The sequence below is a fragment of the Rattus norvegicus genome, chromosome 14, assembly GCF_021556685.1.
Source record: "Rattus norvegicus strain SHRSP/BbbUtx chromosome 14, alternate assembly SHRSP_T2T, whole genome shotgun sequence".
NCBI lineage: Eukaryota > Metazoa > Chordata > Mammalia > Rodentia > Muridae > Rattus > Rattus norvegicus.
This window is the reverse complement of record NC_141547.1, coordinates 88081582-88101758: the sequence shown is the minus strand read 5'-3', so window position 1 is coordinate 88101758 and position 20177 is coordinate 88081582. Positions and strand designations below refer to the sequence as shown.

At 45.6% G+C, this 20177-nt stretch overlaps 1 protein-coding gene across 6 annotated transcripts; it reads left to right on the top strand.

Moving 5' to 3' along the window:
• The first annotated feature begins 5249 nt into the window (after nucleotides 1–5249).
• On the top strand, nucleotides 5250–19947 carry Hus1 (HUS1 checkpoint clamp component). Of its 6 annotated transcripts, XR_015636782.1 has the most exons (10): nucleotides 5250–5333; nucleotides 5761–5888; nucleotides 5969–6145; nucleotides 8036–8143; nucleotides 9149–9223; nucleotides 11895–11971; nucleotides 12883–13078; nucleotides 13699–13798; nucleotides 14484–14603; nucleotides 16146–19947. XR_015636782.1 is itself a non-coding variant. In XM_087584103.1 (8 exons), the coding sequence occupies exons 1-8, from the start codon at nucleotides 5282–5284 to the stop codon at nucleotides 14755–14757; spliced, it is 873 nt and encodes a 290-aa protein (XP_087440229.1). In that variant the 5' UTR covers nucleotides 5250–5281; the 3' UTR covers nucleotides 14758–14853. The 6 variants fall into 6 exon arrangements, 3 of the variants coding, with proteins under 3 accessions (XP_087440229.1, NP_001102562.1, NP_001381711.1); XR_015636781.1 differs by lacking the exon at nucleotides 12883–13078; XR_015636780.1 differs by having other exon boundaries at nucleotides 11895–13078; nucleotides 16146–16477.
• The last annotated feature ends 230 nt before the right edge of the window (nucleotides 19948–20177 follow it).

The window sequence follows — 20177 nt, the reverse complement described above, 5'->3', positions numbered from 1 at the left end:
AGATTTTTCAGAGCCTACTTTATTTAGGGTTCTTTAAAGCTTCAAGCCTTCCTTCTAGCCCACCAAGCAAAGGTAACCAACCAAAGGTAGGGAAGAAAGGTGGTCAGTAAGACAAGGTGGATGTGGGCCTGTTTAAAAGTAGTTCTTTGCAGCAATTCCAATCTTCACTGTCAGTTTACCAGCAGTTCAGTCTAAAACATCAAGCACTAATCGGAAGCTGCAGCTCAATCCAGCAGAAATGGTGAGGTTCTGCCAAATTGACAGGAGTCCGCGTGTCAAAAAAGCAGCTGCAACACCACGAGAAGTCCTTTGGGACATTTCTCTCTCTGAAGTCAAAGCAAGCGAAGATCAAATGAAGACCAGCAAAAAGGTTGTAAGGTGAACCAGTGCAAGAGCCTCGTTCACTGTCTGTTGGGTTATACTTACACTCTTTCCTCAAAAGCATTTGCCTCACCAAATATCCTCTCCATAAGACAGCTTCCAGAAAAACATCTCATGACACAACTTAGTCTCCAAAAAACAAAAAAAGAAACAAAAATTAAACACAAACAACAACAACAAAAAAAAAAAAACAGAATTTTCACCAGCAAATACTGGCTACTATTACAAGGAGAATTTGATCCCTTGAACCCACATGGTTGAAGAAGAGAATTGTCTTCGGGTTTCCATTGCTGTAAAGAGAGAACATGACTAAGGCAATTCTTATAAGGGCAACATTTAATTGGGGCTGGTTTACTGGTTCTGAGGTTACCATGATAGGAAGCATGGCAGTGTCCAGGCCGGCATGGTGCTGAAGTAGGTGGAAGTTCTACATCCAAAGACAGACAGGAGAAGGCTGCTGTCTTCCAGGAAGGAAGAAGGAGGGTCTCAAAGCCCACCCCACAGTGACGTACTTCCTCTAACAAGGCCACACACCTACTCCAACAAGCCACACTTCCAATAGTGCCACTCCCTGGATTATGCACAGTCAAACCACCACAACAACCTATAATATCCAACCCTAACCCCTCAAATCATGGCATGTAGACCAGGGCATACATGCTATGGCATGCACATAGACATGGAACACACAAAACACATACGTGGAGAAATGTTTCCTGTGTCCTCGTTTAGCAAATAGCTCGAATTTTTAAAAGAGACATTCTTCACTTTTGACTTACATTTTTAAATAGTCACACGTGGAGTGACCCATCCTGGATCTGGTTTTAAATTCTGTGAGAGAAGAAAGAAAATAGGGAGGAAGGTGGAAAATGCAATGGTCACTGGCATGAATACAGCTACTCCACAGGGATTGTCACGCGGGGACTGTCACTCTCTTCTATATACATCCATATATGCCAGTGTTCCAATGTTAACTTGGCTTAGGAAGAGCAAAATATGCATGGTTTTAAAACCTCAAAAGTATCTAAATTTCATAACAATGCATCTGTTATTTGGGGGGGGGAATCTATTAGAAAGACTGACCTTGGTAACACAAGGGGCAGATATCTCTCCATCTTGTTTCACATCTCTTTGCAATATTCATGGAAACCTGAGAGAAATATCAGATGGAAAAGTTCTGTGACAAACACTTAAGACAATACTTAGAACCATGTGGTATTAGCATACTGATACATTAGTGGAGCAGACAAGTCCAAGACTAGACATATCTGTGTGGGGTATCCTGTGTGTAGCAAGGTGCAGACTCACAGACAAGGAAACTTGGATTCCCCTTGCTGGCGTTACAATACTACAGATTGGTAAGTTATAATCAAAAGAGGGTTTTTTGTGTCCTTGGTTCTGGTACAGTTTCCAAAGGATGCTACTGTCAGTGGCTTTCATGCTGATAGTCTGGAGACACTGAGTAGTACATGGGAAGAGGGAGGAGCTTATAAGACCTGGCCAAACTAGCTTTTATGTCAGTCCACCATGGTGATAACCTGTAATCCCCTAACCATATAAACGGTTAATGGACAACAGAGCTATAATCACAGCTTAGTGCTCCCACCTACTCATATTTATAACAGAAATTACACGAGGGCGAGAACAAACCACATAAGCATAACATCTGAATGAAACAAAGCAAATGCCTTGGAACAATTATCTAGCCATCAAGAGGATGAAATTGCTTCTTTGTTTATTTCTAGACAATGTGATAAATCTCAAATACAACACGGTAAAATATTTACAAATGGGCAATGAAGCCATAAAAACCCTAGTAAACCCAGAGCTAATTCTTGGATGATATTGGATAGGGCCTACAGAGGCACAAAAATTCTACATAAATAACGGCACTGCAAATGAAATCTTCAGATGGAAACATGTCAGCCACTCACACCACACAGTCGCGTCTTTCTAATGCATTCTCAAGGCAGCAACACTAATAACCCTCCGAGGAAGTTCTAAGCAGTTAATCAGTCTGCAGAGTGTTCAACCTGGGTGCACCTTTTCAGGCAACACTGGCTCCCAAGGTCCACACCCACCAAATATTGGTTTAGTTCCTCCTGGGTTGGATGTGATTCTCCTTCTCGAGTCTCCATCCCTCTGCAGTTCGCCTAAGCGGTCTGCCATGTCTCACAAATGCAATTTTAAAAACCCAAGAAATTTTTATTTGACATGCACAAGATAAGGAGTCCGTTGAACGACTGCTCAAGTAGAAGCAAACTTCTTAGGTGCCAGTGGTCCTCAAAGAGACGTTTGCTCATGCCACCTCTACAGTCTAAGTTTTTGCCTCACAGTTTTCTTGTGTAGAAATTAAGACAAATATTGACTTCCAGATTTGCCGAAGAACTTCTGAGTGATGCCACATTCTTTCCCTCTGGGGCAATTTTTCCGACACTAACCGTTAACAAGCCTGCAAATAAATTAGTCTCTTCTCCCCCCTGAGACTAGTGAAGAAGGACTGACAGGCACTGCCATGCCAGCTTTGGGTGACAGTAAAGGCATGTAACCAACCCAGGTTGTATATCCCCGCAGCTCTAAGGGTCTTCTCTGACCTCTAGCTGTATACACTGAATAACTTTCTTTGTGTAATGTATTTCCTTTCCTGAGACCAGATCAGGTAAGATGTTTTCCTCCCCAGTAAGTAAACACAACACCAACATTGCTCCACAGATCCTCATGTGACTGAATTGCTTGCCCTGGAGGTTTGGCCTTTATAAAATCAAAAATCCATTTACTGGCTAGATGGAAAAAAAACAAGCAGACATTGCACTAGAAAATGCTCTGGCATATATGACTTCCGGAACTCTCTAGAGTGTTTTTTCTTTTGTCAACAAAATCATTTGGAAGGAAAATATGGAATGTCAATATATTTAATTATCAACTCTGAAATCACTGGCTTCGATTTCTAAACCTACTTAGCCTAATTGCTAGAATATATTATTAGCATTTTCTTCTATGAAAAGATTATCAGAGTTTTCTTATATTTTTGTTAAGTAAAATTCTTACGTTTCCTGAGACTCATCAGCAAGGAACATGCTGTCATCATCATTACATAAATCTCTTCTTAGGAATATTTTTAAAATGTGTTGCCATTTTATTACATAATATTAAGCTGTTTAAATTAAAGATCAGATATAATGGCCCTTCTTACAAAGTGTTTTTTTTTTTTTAAATACTGTCTTATGGAACTGGGGAGATGGCTCAGTGGGTAAAGTACTTGCCTTGAATCACAGGAAATCAGGCTCAAATCCTCACTTAGCACACGCACGTGCGCGCACACAGACACACACAGACACAGACACAGACACAGACACACACACACACACACACACACACACACACACACACCCACCCCAAATGGATTTAGCTAATATTTGTAATTCTATTGCTCCTATGGTGAAATGGGAGACGGAAATAGATGAATCATCGGGAGCTACGTTTCAGCTAGCCTGGGTTATTCATCAGCTGACAGCAATGACAGACCGACTCAAACAAGATGGTTGTTTAGTACTGAAACCAGAGATTCCCCCTTTGACCTTCCCATGGGCTCCAAGGCATGGACGACCCTGTGTACATGCACGCACACACAGACAATACAGCCTTTAACCACACAATATATGTAACAATTACCTTACTTCTTGTGACATTTGATATTTCAAAGTTAATGACACTTGGCTTGCCAATCACTTCTATGTCGGAGTGTAGAGTATAGCTTCCTGTTATATATATTTTTCTATTTTTTACTTTCCCAGTAATTGCACCATCAGCTGTTTTATTAATATCTTAACTCTGTGTCTCAAGGTAAAGACAGTTTTTGGAAAAACATCTTTCTTTACTGTTTTTGTGTAGAAGTGAGCATGCTGATGCATACACAAGTCACATACAGAAGTCAGAGAACAACTTTTGAAATGACACCTGGGATTTCAGGGCCCAAACTCAGGCCTTCATGCTAAACACTTTTACCAGCTGAGCCGTCAGAATATTTTGTTTGGATATCTGGTGCACTGGAAAGAGTGCTTACCATGAAAGTGGGGAGCTGGGGTGGGGGACGTTAATCCCAACACCATTTTAAATTTTTACAGGTATAATCCTTGTAAAACCAAAATATTCTATTCTGGGTTTAAAATTCTTTTAAAACAATTCTAAGACTGCTACACTAAGAGGGCTTTTGTTTGTTTGTGGTACTGGGATTAGTGCAAAGGTCACAATCCTTTTCAGCAAGTCCACTCGTGTTCTCTCTTTCTCCTCTTTCTTCTCCTCTTTTTCTTCTCCTTTCTTCTTTTTTCTCCTCCTCCTCCTCTTCCTCCTCCTCTTCATTCTCCTCCTCCTCCTACTCCCCATCATCCTCTTTGTCCCCCTTCCTTCTTTCATTTTAAAATAATATTTGTTGGCATAATGTCATTAAGACATGCAGACAGGTCTCCAACCTGAGATCCTCTTGCCTAAGCACCCCCATTAGCTGGGGCTAATAAGTATTTTATAGGTTCCGTTCAGTTTCTTTTGAGACAAAGGTGCAGAATTATCACTTCACTACATCTGTTTTTAGAGGTAACTACTGAGTAAAGTGTTCAAAATTTAAAAAAAAAAAAGTTTCAAACAATTTTCAAAACATTAAAACGCTATGTTGCCAAGTATCTAAACTTTTCGGATCCGGTTCCCAGCAGCCTTCGGGGTGTGAGAGTGTGGGTGGACGAGCGAGCGCGCCTAACTTAATCCAGGGCAGGCAGTGGGCGGACCTCTCCGGCCGCACCGTCCCCCGCGGAACCACTGTGCGCGCGTCCGTGTTTCCCCACCGGGAAGCTCGGGGAGGGACTTTGGTACGCCTTGGACTGACGCCGCCCTCGGCCTGGTATCCGCCATGAAGTTTCGTGCCAAGATCGTGGATCTGGCTTGTCTGAATCACTTTACACGTGAGCTGGCAGGGCTTCGGGGAGCGGGCGGAGAGTGTGGCTGCAGCCCCTGTGAGAGGACTGGCGGGGTGAGGGCGGCTCTAAGAGGGAAGGAGGGTTAACGGGGACCTTTCCTTTGCTGCCCTCACTCACTCCTCTTTCCGCCCGGAGTTTGCCTAACCTTGCTAGCAGTTCTGTGCTGCGGTGTCTGACTGATTTTACGTTTCTGTGGAATGTACGCCCGGCTCCCGGTTGTCAGTTGTTTTCTGAGGCTGTTTCCTTATTCTGTTTCCGTCTTGAACTCTGGTGCTGTGGGCTGAGTCTCGCAGGATGTTGGGAGACTGGCAGGACGTCCAAAGGTGATTTGTGAGCTAGAAGTTCTTTCCGCAAGATGACCTATAGGACACTCAGTGTGCTGCTTAGTTAACTGTGTACCCCCTCGTTGTAGGAGTCAGTAACATGATAGCCAAGCTTGCCAAAACCTGCACCCTCCGCATCAGCCCAGAGAAGCTGAACTTCATCCTCTGTGACAAGCTGGCCAGTGGAGGCGTGAGCATGTGGTGTGAGCTGGAGCAGGTGAGCAGGAGAGCCCAGGTTACCCTGGTCTCCAGCTAAGCATGCTGGGAAGGCTACAAATGCCTGTTTCTGTCCTGCAGGAGAACTTTTTTAGTGAATTCCAAATGGAAGGAGTCTCTGAAGAAAACAATGAGATTTATTTAGAATTAACGTCGGAAAACTTAGCTCGAGCCTTGAAGACTGCCCAGAACGCCAGAGCCTTGAAAATCAAGCTTACTAACAAGCACTTTCCCTGTCTAACCGTGTCCGTAGAGCTGGTAAGTGGGAAGAAAAGGATTTCTGATTTTTTTTTACAAGTGCCTTGGTCTAGGCAGTATATAGATGGCTACCAGCCTGAGCTTTCAAACAATATTCATAAAAGTGAATTAGTTCTATTTAAAATATAAATCTGAGTCCAGAATGGTGGTACATGTCTTTAACGGCAGCACTCAGGAAGCAGAGATAGGAAGATCTCTGTAAGTTCCAGGACGACATAAAGACCCTGTATCAAAATAAAATAAAATAGAAGATCTGGTTCATAACTTATGCATGAGAAACGCGCATTGTTCTAGTCATTTATCAACAGTCATGATGGTACAATGTTCTATGAGATACAGCTTTTCCCAAAGAGTCAAACTGCTAACTAGTATCTCTTTCTTCTAGAGTGTTGTCACCTTGTCTAGATGTTTCCATTTTCACCTTAACATTGCCCCCTCGTATCCTGTCTTCTGTGATATTCTTAAACAGTCCTCATACTTCAGTAACACATTTGTCTTAGATGCTACTACCAGATGAGTGTAGTGCACAGCCTCTCCTCAGAACACACAAAAGCATGTGTATAAGATGGACTTTTTCATTCCTAACTTGTTCAAGGTCTTTCACGTATGGTTCAAGCAATCTTGGAGCCAAACCATCAATTATTAGCTTCTGAGTGCCTCTCTAGGTATGTCTTTTTTGCCCAACTCCCGTACCAGTGACATTGGTTGGGCTTTCCATGTGGAGTTTCTCTCCAGGACCTTCCCTTCCTTCAGTGCTCGCCCCAACCCACTTGGGTCTTCCTTATTTGTACAGCCTTCCTTTTTTACATGCTCTGTAGACCAATATTGCATTTGTTTTCAAGCTGTTAATTAATTTCAAGAAGTTAAATTGCATGCCTTCATAATTTGTATGTGTTCTTAGAGCATTCTGTGTAACTGTATGTTTGGATTTATTTAGTTCTTTTGTTTGTTTTGGTTTTTGAGTTTTTGTTTTGGTTTCTTTGTAGCCTTGGCTGTCCTGGAACTAGCTCTGTAGGCCAGGCTGGCCTCAAACTCAAAGATCTGCCAGCCTCTACTTCCCAGATGCTGGGACTAAAGGCATGCACCACTGCTTAGTGGATTTATTTAGTTTCTTAAGCAAAAGCGAGATGGTAATATTCGATACTTTTCTAAGTAAGAATGCAAGAATTTTCGTTTCTTTTTTTTTTTTTTTTTTTTTGTTATCTTGTTTTGATACAGATTCTCAGGATGTAGCCCTGACTATCTTAGAATTCACTATGTAGGCCAGGCTGAATTGAATTTACAGAGATCCACCTGCTTCTGCCTCGTGTGCACCACTGCCCAGCAGTACTTTGGTTTTCGAGTTTTAGAAATGCTTCTAGTAATAAACATGGTTTATCCTTTTAGTGTTGCAAAAGCTGCAGCACACCGAGGATGTGGCCTGGCGGATTTGCCTTTTTCTCTCTCCCAGGTTTACGAAAGCGGATGCTGTTCCTCTGACTGAAACCCTGTCACCTTACCTTCAGCTTCTTGACAGTCGTCTGCCTCTCTAGTGTTGATGTCCTCTGAGGCAGCACCCCAGAGGTTCTCACTTACTCCTCCCCACCATCACCTCTCGCTTCCTCAGCCTCGTTGCTGATGTGCTTTCCTCAGGCTCCGATGAGTATCCAGTACATCTGTGGTTGCCTGCTCTCTTGTCCATCCGTCTTGTCTCAGTCACCACACTGTTGGGAGACTCACAGGGCCCTGAGCAGAACAGGCACAGCACACCAAGAGCATTGATTGAATGCAGTTTGAGTGAACGGATTAAGAACATCCCAGTTGGACCGGAAAATGTTTAGCATCAGTTCTTGTGTTTTGGCTTTGTTTTAGCATTGTCAGCATAAACTGTTCTCTTTTTTTTCTTAACAGTTGTCTTCATCAAGCAGTAGCAGAATTGTGGTACATGATATCCCCATAAAGGTTATTCCGAGAAGACTGTGGAAGGACTTACAAGAACCCTCCATCCCAGAATCTGATGTAAGTGTTGTCTGCAGTCCAGTGCTTGAACACACAGTAAAGGGCAGGGTTTGAATTCTCTAATGCTAGTTGTTATCTTACAGTGTGTTTTATTTGAAGTTGTATAGTTTCTGAAAAAGAATGCGAGTCATTTAACAAGACTCCAGATGTGAGTAAGTGCCTTTCGCTATATCTGTAAATCCTGGAAAAGAACTGATACCCATTTGGAAATGGCACACTTTCCGTCCTGGAGGGCAAGTGCCTTTGCTCAGTGATGGCCTACATACAAAAGAAAACAGCCTAAGCTATGCTTTGGAAGACAATCTGTATTTATCATGACCCTTGGCCATAAGCACCAATGTTTCATAGGCCTTGATGAAGGAGTCAGAAAAGGCATTTTGTTGACTTGAAGCTTAGGTTGGCTATGGCACTTCTAGGAACCTCAGAGCCGTTGCAAGCAAAGAGGATGCCGACTGGTCCTCTGCCTTGCCTATGTGAAAGGAAATTACTCAGGTAGTGAATGAAATGTGCAGCTGACAGTCATCAGAAAGCGTCTGTATAGGTTGAGGGGAGCCAGCATTGCAGACGGCTCTGTAGGTAAGACAGTTCAAACGAGAGGTGATGCTGTCTGGCTGTACTCTTAAACACAGTACAGCAAAGACCCCTGAGTCCTATAAATGCTTCCCAGAGGAAGGCTTCCCGCTCAGCACTTGACGTGCGTTCCCCTTGGACCTGCGTGTGGGCATCTCAGCTGAAGTACTGTGTTCCTTCTCGAACCGTAACAATGCCCTTGGGAGTATGGTCGCCATGGTAACCAGAGCCAGGTATTCAGGTATCTTTACTTGCTTGACTAAGTTAGCGACGTTTTTAAAGTTTTAAAGCAACTTTATTTGGATTTTTTTTTTTAAAAAAATGTGATTCTGAGTTTTTAAATATGAGCATCATTCATAGCTGTTGATTGAATATCTGTCATTATAGACTATATTATGATTCCTAAGGCTTGTGATTTCTCCTACTCGTTTTTAGGTCAGTATTTATCTACCAGCCTTGAAGACAATGAAGAGTGTCGTGGATAAAATGAGGAACATCAGCAATCACCTTGTAAGTTATTACTCCTTCCGAAAAGAGCTGCGAGTGAGCCTAGCTCTGTGCTCTGCTCATCCTGGGAGGCAGCTCACTCTAGTCCCCGGGGTAGGCGCTCCGTCACCTGAGACACAAGGTTTCTCTTCACTAAGGCCCCACTGGGAAGGACAGAGCTTGGCTTCTAGGGACCTTTCAGCTCTTACTCACTGGGGAAAGCATTCAACTTGCCTTTAATCTCTCGTGTTTATAGTATATCAGAAGCACAGTCAACAGTTCTGGTATTTTGTTTCTTGTAATTCGGACAGAACATTGCAGGTTTTGTTATTGTTATTAATTCACTTACTTATGTCACGTCCCGAGTACATTATGTTACATTCCATTGCAGCACAGCTTCGGCTCCCTCTTCTCCTGCCAGTCCCTCCCTGTCACCTCCCCTTCGTCTCCTGCCTTCTCACTTTCCTCTCAGGAAGAGGGGAGATATTCCCTGGATACCAGGCAACCTTGGCATGTCAAGGTGCTGTAGGAACAGGTGCGTCTTCCCCTATGGAGGCTGGAGAAGGCAGCCCAGTTAGGGGAAAGGGATCTACAGGCAGGCAGCAAAGTCACCGATAGCCCCTGTGCCCACAGGAAGATGCAGTCGCACAACTATTACATATGCACAGGGCCAAGGTCGGTCCTGTGCATGCTGTCTGGCTGGCTGTTTAGTCTCTATAGGCCCCTGTGGGCCTAGGTTGGTGGATTCTGTGGGTTTTCTGTATCATTCTTGACCTATCTGGCTCCTTCAGTCCTTCCTTCCCTTCCACAGACTCTCCGGGCTCTACTTAATGTCTGGCTGTGGGTCTCTACATCAGTTTCTTTCAGGTGCTGGATGAGGCCTCTCTGATGACAGTTATGCTAGGTTATTGTCTGCTAGTATAGCAGAATATCATTAACAGTGTTAAGGGTGGACTCCCTCTCATGACATGGGTCTCAAGCTGGGCCAAGTCAAGTTTTGACTTTCCTTTCCTCAAGTCCTGTACAAGTTTTACCCCTGCACATCTTGTAGGCAGCGCAAATTGAGGGTCTATGGTTTTGTGACTGGGTTTTGTCTCAATCCCTCCATTGGAACTTTTGCCTAGTTACAGGAGATGGCTAGTTCAGGCTCCTTGTCTTCCCATTGCTAAGAGTCTTAGGTAGGGTCATTCTTACAGATTCCTGGGAGTTTCCACTGTCCTAGGTTTCAAGCTTGTCCTAGAGATACTCTTCCCCCCCCCCGCCCCCCCAATCCATTTGTCTTTTCTAGTACTCTTTCCCTCTTCCCCCTACACCATCTCATCCCCTTCATCCCTACCCCTTTCCTGACCCAGTTCCCTTCCTCTCTCCACTCCCAATATCTAATCTCTTTCCCCTTCTCAATGAGATTCAAGCATTCCTCCCCTCCTACCCTCTACCCTTTGGGCCCTCCTTGTTACTTAGCTTCTTTGTGTCTGTCTGTGGTTTGTAGCTTTTAGCTCTTGTAGGAATCTTTACATCACAAAAGGCTTTTGAAGCCTAGGAAGTGTTTTGTTGTCCTTAGTCATCTTTCTCTTGAGTTCTCACTTTAGCGCTGTGCTGCCATGAGCTTGTCCTTACTGGACACTCTCCTTAGTTAGTTTTCATAGCTGCCATCTGAAGGGAAGATCAGTTTCTGGAAGTGGCACGCACTGTGCTGGCAGTAGTGTTCACTGTCGCTGCCATGGGATTGCTCTGGTCGCCAGGCTGGCTTCTTCTAAGGCACCCTGGAACTTCTAGGAGGTTCAGGAGGCCCAGAGGGAAAAGTCAGCTAACTAATTGATGTGTCTATTTGCTTGTTCTTTCTGTTCTGAGAAGCCGCTCAGCAAAGTGGAGAATGAGAGGGGGATTCGGTGAGAGTGGTGGTGGTAGTTTTTGTTCTGTGCTGGGAAAATGCTAACAGGAAGTTGCTGAGCTAGAGTGGCCAACTGCTTAATGAGGTCTGTGTACCTGGAGAGCCAGAATCTGAAGAACTAAGTAGATGTCTCTGGGAGAGTCTTAATAGTTTATGGAATAAAGAACTTGCAAAGTTAGGGAATCATCTTGGTCCATCTCCACCTTTATAGTGAAGCCCACACGTGCACAGACAGCCTTCAGTAGGGGATCATGACTGAGTCCTGTACGAAGGATACTGCATGTGTGATAGCCGAAGCCAGACTTAGGGGGGCCAGCGAGGCTGCTGCCTACCAGGCCAGAGCAGCAGTCCTGACAGAACAACCGGGAGAGAGGACTCAGCTCTGACACTCACTCATTCCCCACGGGGCCCACTCTTCAATTCCTGTTCTCCCTGCCCTGGTACTGTTGGCACAGCTCACAGCAATCTCCTTTCTCCTTAAGTTCCAACCATGCCCGTCCTGGTTCTTTTATCTGAAAGGAGGTTTGCCAACCTGTTCAAGGCACACTTCGTTTCTGGTTTGGTTGTTAGTAGCTGCCTACCTGGTCTGTAGGGTACATACAGTCTGCTGTCCGTGTTCTGCCAACCAGGAACACCTATGTCAGCAGGGCCATCCTGTGTGCGTTGCTGGCAGAGGGTCCTGCGTAAGTGAGAGGACAGGAAGGCACCCTGCTGGCCCAGATCATCAGGACACAGCACTAGCACACCTGGGAACTGGTCAGTGTGGTGTCCCCTGTCCTTCTCACTCCACTTCCTGTCCCACAGTGGCTGCATAACCACAACCAGGGATCCAGAGAAGGGAGGTGAGAATAACCAGGAGTGATGGAGACCTTGGGAGGCCGGTGAGCATGAGAAACAGGCTTCAGAGAGCAGCTCATTTAATGTGAGGAGCAAAGGCGTTTTGAACCTTTGACCCTGAGTAGAGGCTATGAGGTGGGTGTACAGCATTGGTTGGGGCCAGGTGGTCATTTGGATAGGCAGGAGTTCCAGGAGCTTGATGAACAAGACCTTATAAGAGAGGGGGAGTTTAACCTGGTGTCGTCCTCTGGTGTGGGCAAAGGTTGGGGGTGCAGGACCACGTCCGAAGCTGGGGAGGGAGTGGTCTTAACTTCCTACCACTCTCAAGATGAGATTTCCAGGGTTGGACCCCGCTTGACCCCACCTCTGCTCCTAACTGTCTCCTCCCTGTCCCATGGTTTCCTGGCCCCACAGTCTTCCAAGCTTGTTCCTTAAAATTTCTGAACTCCAAATCTTCCTCATTCTAGAGACAAAACAAGTTAGGTTCTTTGAAGTCAGATTAAGTTCTTCTTTTTGAGGTTTTGACATATACAGAGTTCCCCAAGCTCATAGCCTTCTACTCAGGTAATTTCCTTGGAATAAGAAGTTTCCATGTTAACACTTCTTTCAGTAAGTGAGGTGATTTAAGTCGCAGTTTCTTGGACTATCATGCGAATCCACATACCCAGTTTCCTAAGCACCAAGATAAGAGCTTACGTTTCTCAGTGACTGGCTTAGTCACCACCAAGTGCCACTAGTTGTCTACTGACTAATTTGTACTGGTGCCTGCTATAAACTACCTCTAAATTCATCAGAGCAAGAAAATGCTTGTGACAACTGGACTGCTGCCCCTTTAGAGATAATGTCTCCAGCACCAGGTTTCACTTACCCTAAGGAACTCACTCCAAAGGCTTCCCACCTCCTCGCAGTGTTTCTCCTCCAAAGTCTTTCTTTGCTCTTCCCTACGCTGTTCCAGGAAAGCTGTTTCCAGGATCGCATCTGAAATCACCTCCAGTGGGGCACACATCGTCAAGCGTCGTTAGTGGGTGTGGTAAGAAGACAGGCAGCATTGTTAGCATGCCCTGGACACTGGTCAGAAGTATGGAGCCTGGGTACATGCCTGAATCCAGCTCTCCATCTTAACCAACCTCGGGGATTCTCATGCATAGAATGTGAGGACGGGGGCTCTCCTTGCAAGAGCCGTAGACACAGCCTACCATGTCAGTTGCTTCTTGCTTCAATGAGAAAGGCAGAGACAGGCATCTCTGAAGGGATGCATGTTTTGATGGTTTCACTCTCCAGACTCTGATCCATGCTTGCTCTACCTCTCCCCATGTAACTTCCTTCCTCTCCTCTGCCGAAGCATTCATCCTATTCGGTTAGGGTCCTTCCGTGCTTGCTGAAAGGGAGCAGCCCTTGCCCCCACTCGGCCCTCCTCACTTTGCTGGGTCCTTCTTCCTTCTGTGCTTGCTGTAAGGGAGCAGCCCTTGCCCCCACTCGGCCCTCCTCACTTTGCTGGGCCTCCAGAGCCCTGATCCTTGGCAGAGCGCCTCAGCAGTGTCTGAACCATTTTGCCAGGCTGAGTTTTCCACTAGGGAGGTATTGTTGTTTTAGGGGATTTCTGTGATCTGGGCTCTCAGAATGTCTCTCAGTGGTTGACGCCTTAGAGGCTTCAGTGCCCTGTGAGGCGTTCCGAGGTTTGTGCCCTTTCCTTGTTACCTGGCTTTTGCGGAAGCTGGTACCACATTGTTGTTTTTCCCCCTTTTAATATTGAATTTTATTCAATTTGCAGGTTATTGAAGCAAACCTAAAAGGAGAACTAAACCTAAAGATAGAAACTGAGTCAGTATGTGTGACAACACACTTTAAGGATCTTGAAAACCCTCTACTACGTGAGTTTTCTTATGGGCTATATTTTGCTTCTAATAGCATTGTTTCGTTGTCCGTTGAGTCCTCCATGAACATGCTGCACTCTGGGAAGGGGCTAAGGTTATGCTCCCTCCCTGTGACGCAGTAGTGCAGTTAGCTAGGCAAGGTTACCAGGCAGAAGGCTGCTCCCTCCTCCGGGATTCAGGTCAAAAACACTGACTTCCAAGCTCTTCCTTTGTCACTGTGACAGGTATGATTGGTTATTCCAGATTTGCTTCTTCATAGGCACAAATATTACTGTTAGCCCCGCAAGAAACATTTATTTTGTAGTGAGGGACACATAGCTCCAGGAAAGCGAAGCCCCATAGCATGAAGCTTCTGACAAACGTGTGGATGACCTCGGTTTTCTTGGTGGTGTGTGTGTGTGTGTTCAGAATACTTACTGAGTCTATGGCCTCTGCATGCTAGAGAAGCGATCCACCGCCGAGCTACCTCCCCAGCCCTGACATGAGTTATTTTGGTGTCAAATTACAGTATTTTAACTAGTTCAGATGTCTGCTGAGTGAGTAACATTCACAAGTTGCAGTCTACGAGGCTGCTCAAAAGAGCTGTAGAGTCTATCAGTTAGTAAGTAAGCACCTTGCACATTTCTGAGTTCCTTGTTAGGGGGATGTTGGACTTAAAAAAAAACCATTCATGTCATTGCAGCTTCTGACAGTGTCTCTCAAAACAGACACCCAGAAGACATGGCCAAGGTGCACATCGACATAAGGAAACTCCTCCAGTTGCTTGCTGGACAGCAAGTGGCTCCCACCAAGGCGGTGTGCAGTGAGTTTGTTCGCCACTACTCAGCTCCTGTGTGATATGCACACAGTCCTACATGGGCAAGCATGCCTAGTTCTGGGCACTCGAGCTCCCTGGGACAGTCAGGCTTGAAAGTTTCCTCCAGCCGGAGGTGTCTGGAGATGCTGAAGAAGACTGATGCCGAGCGGTGTAGAGCCAGAAAGCTGGTAGCCATGCTAGACTGGCTGTGGCTGCAGCTGCAGCTGCTGATGTCAGCAGTGGGCTCTGTGTCTGCAGTCGTCAGGACAGGGCTGACTCACAACAGCCGAGTCTGTCAACTTTTACATAACCAGTCCTGTATACGCTTTTGCTTAGATCTGAGCCTCAGCTCAAGCTCGTTCCTTTCAGTGCCCGCCTGCCCTCACTCACCACAGTCTCCTCAGTTGTTGGTTCTTCATGATTTGGGCCTGGCCCTGACTCGGAGGTTACACCCTGCTCTGCTTCTCTTCACCTGCTGGCCCCACTGAGCTAGGCCGTTCACCAAGAGCTTCCCAAGGCTCTGTGTGTCCTTGGCTTTGTGTTTGTTTTTGTTTTTGTTTTTGTTTTAAGGAAAGGCATAGGAAATGGCCTGAATGTGACATCCTTCCCTCTATGGAAAGCTGCCAGGCTGACCTCTCATCCATTCGTCAGCAAGGCTGAGGAAGATGATCTGGGACTAGACCGTAAAATAATAAAACAAAGCTCTGGGTAGCTCTGCCAAGGACCAGCCTTTCTAAATGACACACACACACACACACACACACACACACACACACACACACACACACACACACACACACAAACACACACGCAGAAGAAGGTGTGTTCTAGTTAGGGTCACCATTGCTGTCATGAAGCACCTTGACCAAAAGCAGCTTAGAGAGGAAAGGGTTTCACGATTCACTGCCACAGCAGCCAGGACAGGAACCCGGAAGCAGGAGCTAATGCGGAGGCTGCAGAGGAGTGGCTTGCTCCTCATAGCTTGCTTATAGATCCCAGGACCGTGAGCCCAGTGGTGGCACCACCCACCGTGGTCTGGGCCCTCGCCCATGATTACTACTTAATAGCCTAGAGCCCGGTCTTGAGCATTTTCTCAACTGAGGCTCTCCTCTCTCTGATGATTACCTTGTATCAAATTCACATGAAGCTAGCCAGCACAGAGTGAGAAACCACAGAAGAGCCTCCGAGAGCCTATGGGATCAGAACCCATGGAAGAGTTTGATGGTTTGCGGTAGAGCCTATCCCAGTGTGCACAGGGGCACAAACACTCAGACCTTGCCCATATAACTTGGTCACCTCACGGCGAGTACATGCTTTTACCAGGAAGGTTAATTTGGTTAAATCCGCCTGATTTTTCTCCCCCTAAAGTCTGGGCAACTTCATTCTTCACCTCCCACTCTGTCCCTGGTGGGTGGCCGTGACCTATGCTGTGACCCTTTGGAGCCCTCAGAGGGAAGAGACACCAAACATAAGAGGTGGCCGTGGCAGATAAGCCTTGTGATAGGTGGGGATGAAACTCTCTTTGACATCTGGGTCTTTTCCTCCTAGATATCGTCAATAACAGAACTATTCACTTTGATCTGCTCCTGGAAGACGTCTCCCTTCAGTATTTCATCCCAGCCTTGTCCTAGCACCATCTCAGCTGACCCAGGAGGACAGAGGACTTTGTCGTGATGAGAGAAGCACTGGACGATATGGTCAGTCAGCTGCCTGTCCTCACAGTACCACACATTTGAACTGGGCTTATTTCTCTCCCTATGCTGCTTTAAACACAAATGGAAGTCGTGAAGCACAGTCGGATAGTCATTCCTTCATATGACTCAGTACCAACCCCTTCGCCCTTTAAGCCATTAAGAAGAAAAGAGAATTTATTTTTTGTAGGGTTTTTGTTGTTTTGTTTTCTTTTGGTGTGGGCGATGAGACCAGGGCCTCGTGTGCTGAGCGCATGCTCTACCACTGAGCTGCCCCCATTCCTATCGACAATCTGAGTAGCAGTTTGTCACTACAGTTGCAAAAGTTATCATATGTGTAAAATTCATGTTGCAGTCATAATTCACAGGAGCGCCACCCAGGTAGCTTCCAGCTCCTTCCCTGGTATAGCACAGCTGTCTGCTTTCAGATTTTACTGTGCTCATTTCTCCCACCCACACATCTGGATGCTCAGTACAAAATGGACGGCCCCTCTGTCCCTGCAGCGTGCCCGGTTTCTCACCACACTGAGTATACACCTGCAGCATGTGGAGCCTTGCAAGATTACTGAAGATTCGAGTCCACCGACTTCCCTCTCACGGCCTGCAGAGCCTCCCAGCCCGGACAAATGGGTCCCTGAGAGTCTAAAGGACCCAGAAACCCTACCGCACACAGTTCCCATCTTGAACTTGTCCGTTTTGTACTTTCTGCCTGAGCCCACTTTGGCTTTAGGTTATAACTTACTTCCCTGTTCTGTAGGACTCAGGCTCCAGCCCAGGACTAGGTACATGCTAGGCAAGCGCTCTGTGCCAAACTGTACCTCCAGTCCTTTATTCCACAATTTTGCATAAATCTTTCCAAGTGTCAGGTCTACCCTTCTATAAAACCTTGTGTTTGCAGTCTGAGCTTGGCTGTCACATTTGAAGCGATGACGTATGTCTGCTCTTGAATTGGAGATGGCAATGTGATTTCCTATTCTCTAAAGACACCGTTCGCAGGTTTCAGGTGTCCGTGAGGTGGCATCATAAACAATTTTCATGTCAGAAAGTCAAGACCTAAGTTGCCTAGGGTAAGATTTAAAAAGAAAAAAGAAAAGTAAACAAAAAGAACATTTCTTTTTTGGCTTTTTCAAATTATTTAGTAAAACTATTTCTCAACAGCTGTTAGGATTATTCTTCATAGTTTCCATTTTTATCCGAAAGGTTCTGTGTAAGTCAAGCTGGACTCAGATGAACTGTACATAGATTGGCCTAGAACTCCTGAGCCTCCCACCTCCTGCTCCCAAGTGTTGCCATGACAGATATGAGCCATCATACCACTGGCTCTTCTGCTGTTTAATAAGATATGTTTAAACTACATTTTAAAACTAGGGATTCTTAATTGTTAAAGCTCATAACAAAAATCAGTCAAAATCATGATGCAGCTAGAATTTCAGGACACTCCCTATACCTTGTTCCTTGGGCTTGTCTTTTTTGCCGGAAGTACCAGAACTAGTCACTAATTTCACCGCTGCACCGCATACCGGATGTGGTTTACTTTACAGTGACCCAACGTGGGGAAGAAGAAGCTTCCACTGGCAGCCAAGGGCTGTGGTCTTTCTGGTTCTGGTCACAACTTTCTGCATGGTGATCCTTTCATAGCTTATGTCTCAAGGAGCTGTGGTCAAGGGAGGGAGCTGAGAAAGTGCTGGGCTGTGGGACCTCGAAGCTGCTTTGTGGAGCTCCATCCTGAAGTGGGGGCAGACTGGAGACATTTTACCGTGTGTTGAAGGAGCAAGTTGTCTGAGGTTTGGAGACATTCACTTACTGTGACTGCCTAAGGCTCTGAGGTTTGGAGAGGGTTTCCATATATATGCAAGCCACTAAGAGGACCCCCCAACACACACACCTGCCAGGGCTCAGAACCCACATCCCGGTAGCCATCTATGCCTTGAGCTGAGGTTTTACGACTGTCCTGAGACAGTCAGGAGTGCAGGCAGAATTCCTAATGCAGTCACTTATGCCAATGTCCGAGTGGGCTTGTTGTCCTGTGGCCTTCCCTTGTCCAGCAGGCACCTTCCTACCCAGCAGCTCTCCACACTGCATTGGTTTGTCCTGCTGTGCATCCTGCCACAAAGAATCCTGCCCTTGGAAGCCTGAAAAGCAATTCAGCATTAGTTCTGGGCAGGAATTCCAGCCCTTCCACCACGTGCAGTGTCCGATGATATTCTAGGTGAATGTCACCCAATTAGTGGAGTATCCATTGCTTTTAAGTCATACAGTTCTGTACTTTGTAACTTTAGATTTCGCTGGGGTATCAGAGTGTGCAAGCTGGAGGATTGTTAGATGGTTCAGAGTTCTACAGCTGCCACTCCACCCCACCACTTTTCACTCCACCTATCCTCCTGGGCACCTCGTTATTTACTCTCAGTTTCTATACTTGCCTGCCGTGGACAGCTTTTTAACCTCCTCCCCTGGTGCCCAGGCCTCTGGAACCACCATTCCTTACTATAGCCATGAGGGCCCCAGTGCTCTTGACTCTGGTTCTATTCTCACTATCTGCCTATCAAATGTATACTGATCCTAGCCTTGCACCTTGGCTTTTGCCCATGTCCATCCTTGCACAGTAAATCAGTCTAGAAGTTCTGTATTCCTGTAGGCACTGCACCATTGCAAAGCTCGATGGCATTGCCATTTCTACAAGGGTGCTCTCCCGGCATTCATACTTTGATTGCTGGGAGGCGCATTGCATTTTATATTTAAATGGCCATGGGTAGGCTAGCTCTGCTCTGCTTGCACTGTCACATGTGAACAGACCAGACCAACCAGACTCCTACAATGTCTCAGAATATGGGGAAGCCAAATGCTAGCTCCTGTCTGTTTTTTCCATGTGGAATCAATACAGGGATTGATGTGGTGTTATGAGCTGGGTAGAGCAGCTTTGTAAACTCCCTGACTGTCTGCTCATGGTTTTGCATTTCTCTGTGGCCCAGTGGGTGTCGCAGCATCACTCTGGAGTTTGGAGAATTCAGGGTGGTCATCTTGCGGCTGGAAGGTTGCTAGTTGGAAATATGTGAGGACCTGAAGAAGATTGCGTTCCACCATTTTGCTAATGCCACACTCCAGTTCTGTGCTGCTGTGTGGATTCTGACAGTGAGTCTAAAGGGAGCTTGAGTTCATTGGTTCTCTTCCTAAGAACAGTGTTCAACTAGGGGATGACAGATTGGAGTCACTTGGACATCGATGATAGGAGGGCATTAGCACCACTGTCCTGAAGCCTCCTGACTGCTTACTCTCTGTGGGAAAGCTCAAAACCACTCCCTCTCATTTAATACCTGTGCCCATGAGATTCATTCCACAGGCTACAGTCAATGCTTGGTACTGTTATAAATAAGGTTTCCTAATGTGAATGAAAGGGAATTGGTAGTTGATCTATGCTGTGATATAATATCGTACCCTAATGCGATATGATAAAGTGCTGCTTACATGGTAACAAATCCAGTGGGCTATCGGTGTCCACTTGTGACATTAAAGACCAGAATCATACATCTAAATCCACTTATCTCTGGGTGTTCTTGACTTCAGTCTTTTTACATTTGTGTATTTTCTAACAAATTCATGACCAACCTTTTAATGAAAATATTTTTATAGAACAAAATAAATATTTATAATTTAACTCTTAATTGGAATGTTCTTTATTAGTGCACATAATTTATCTGCAATTTTAATTTCCTGAACATTATACTTTAATGTACGCTTAATTTTCATAGCACATCCTCATTTGCTAGAATGGGAGATTAGGTTTTGTGTCGTGTTGAATTTATACTGGCTTCATAGTACTGGGTCCTGGATTAATAAGGCCCTCTTATTATTCTTTCTCTTTTAAGATTTATTTTATGTATGTGAGACACTG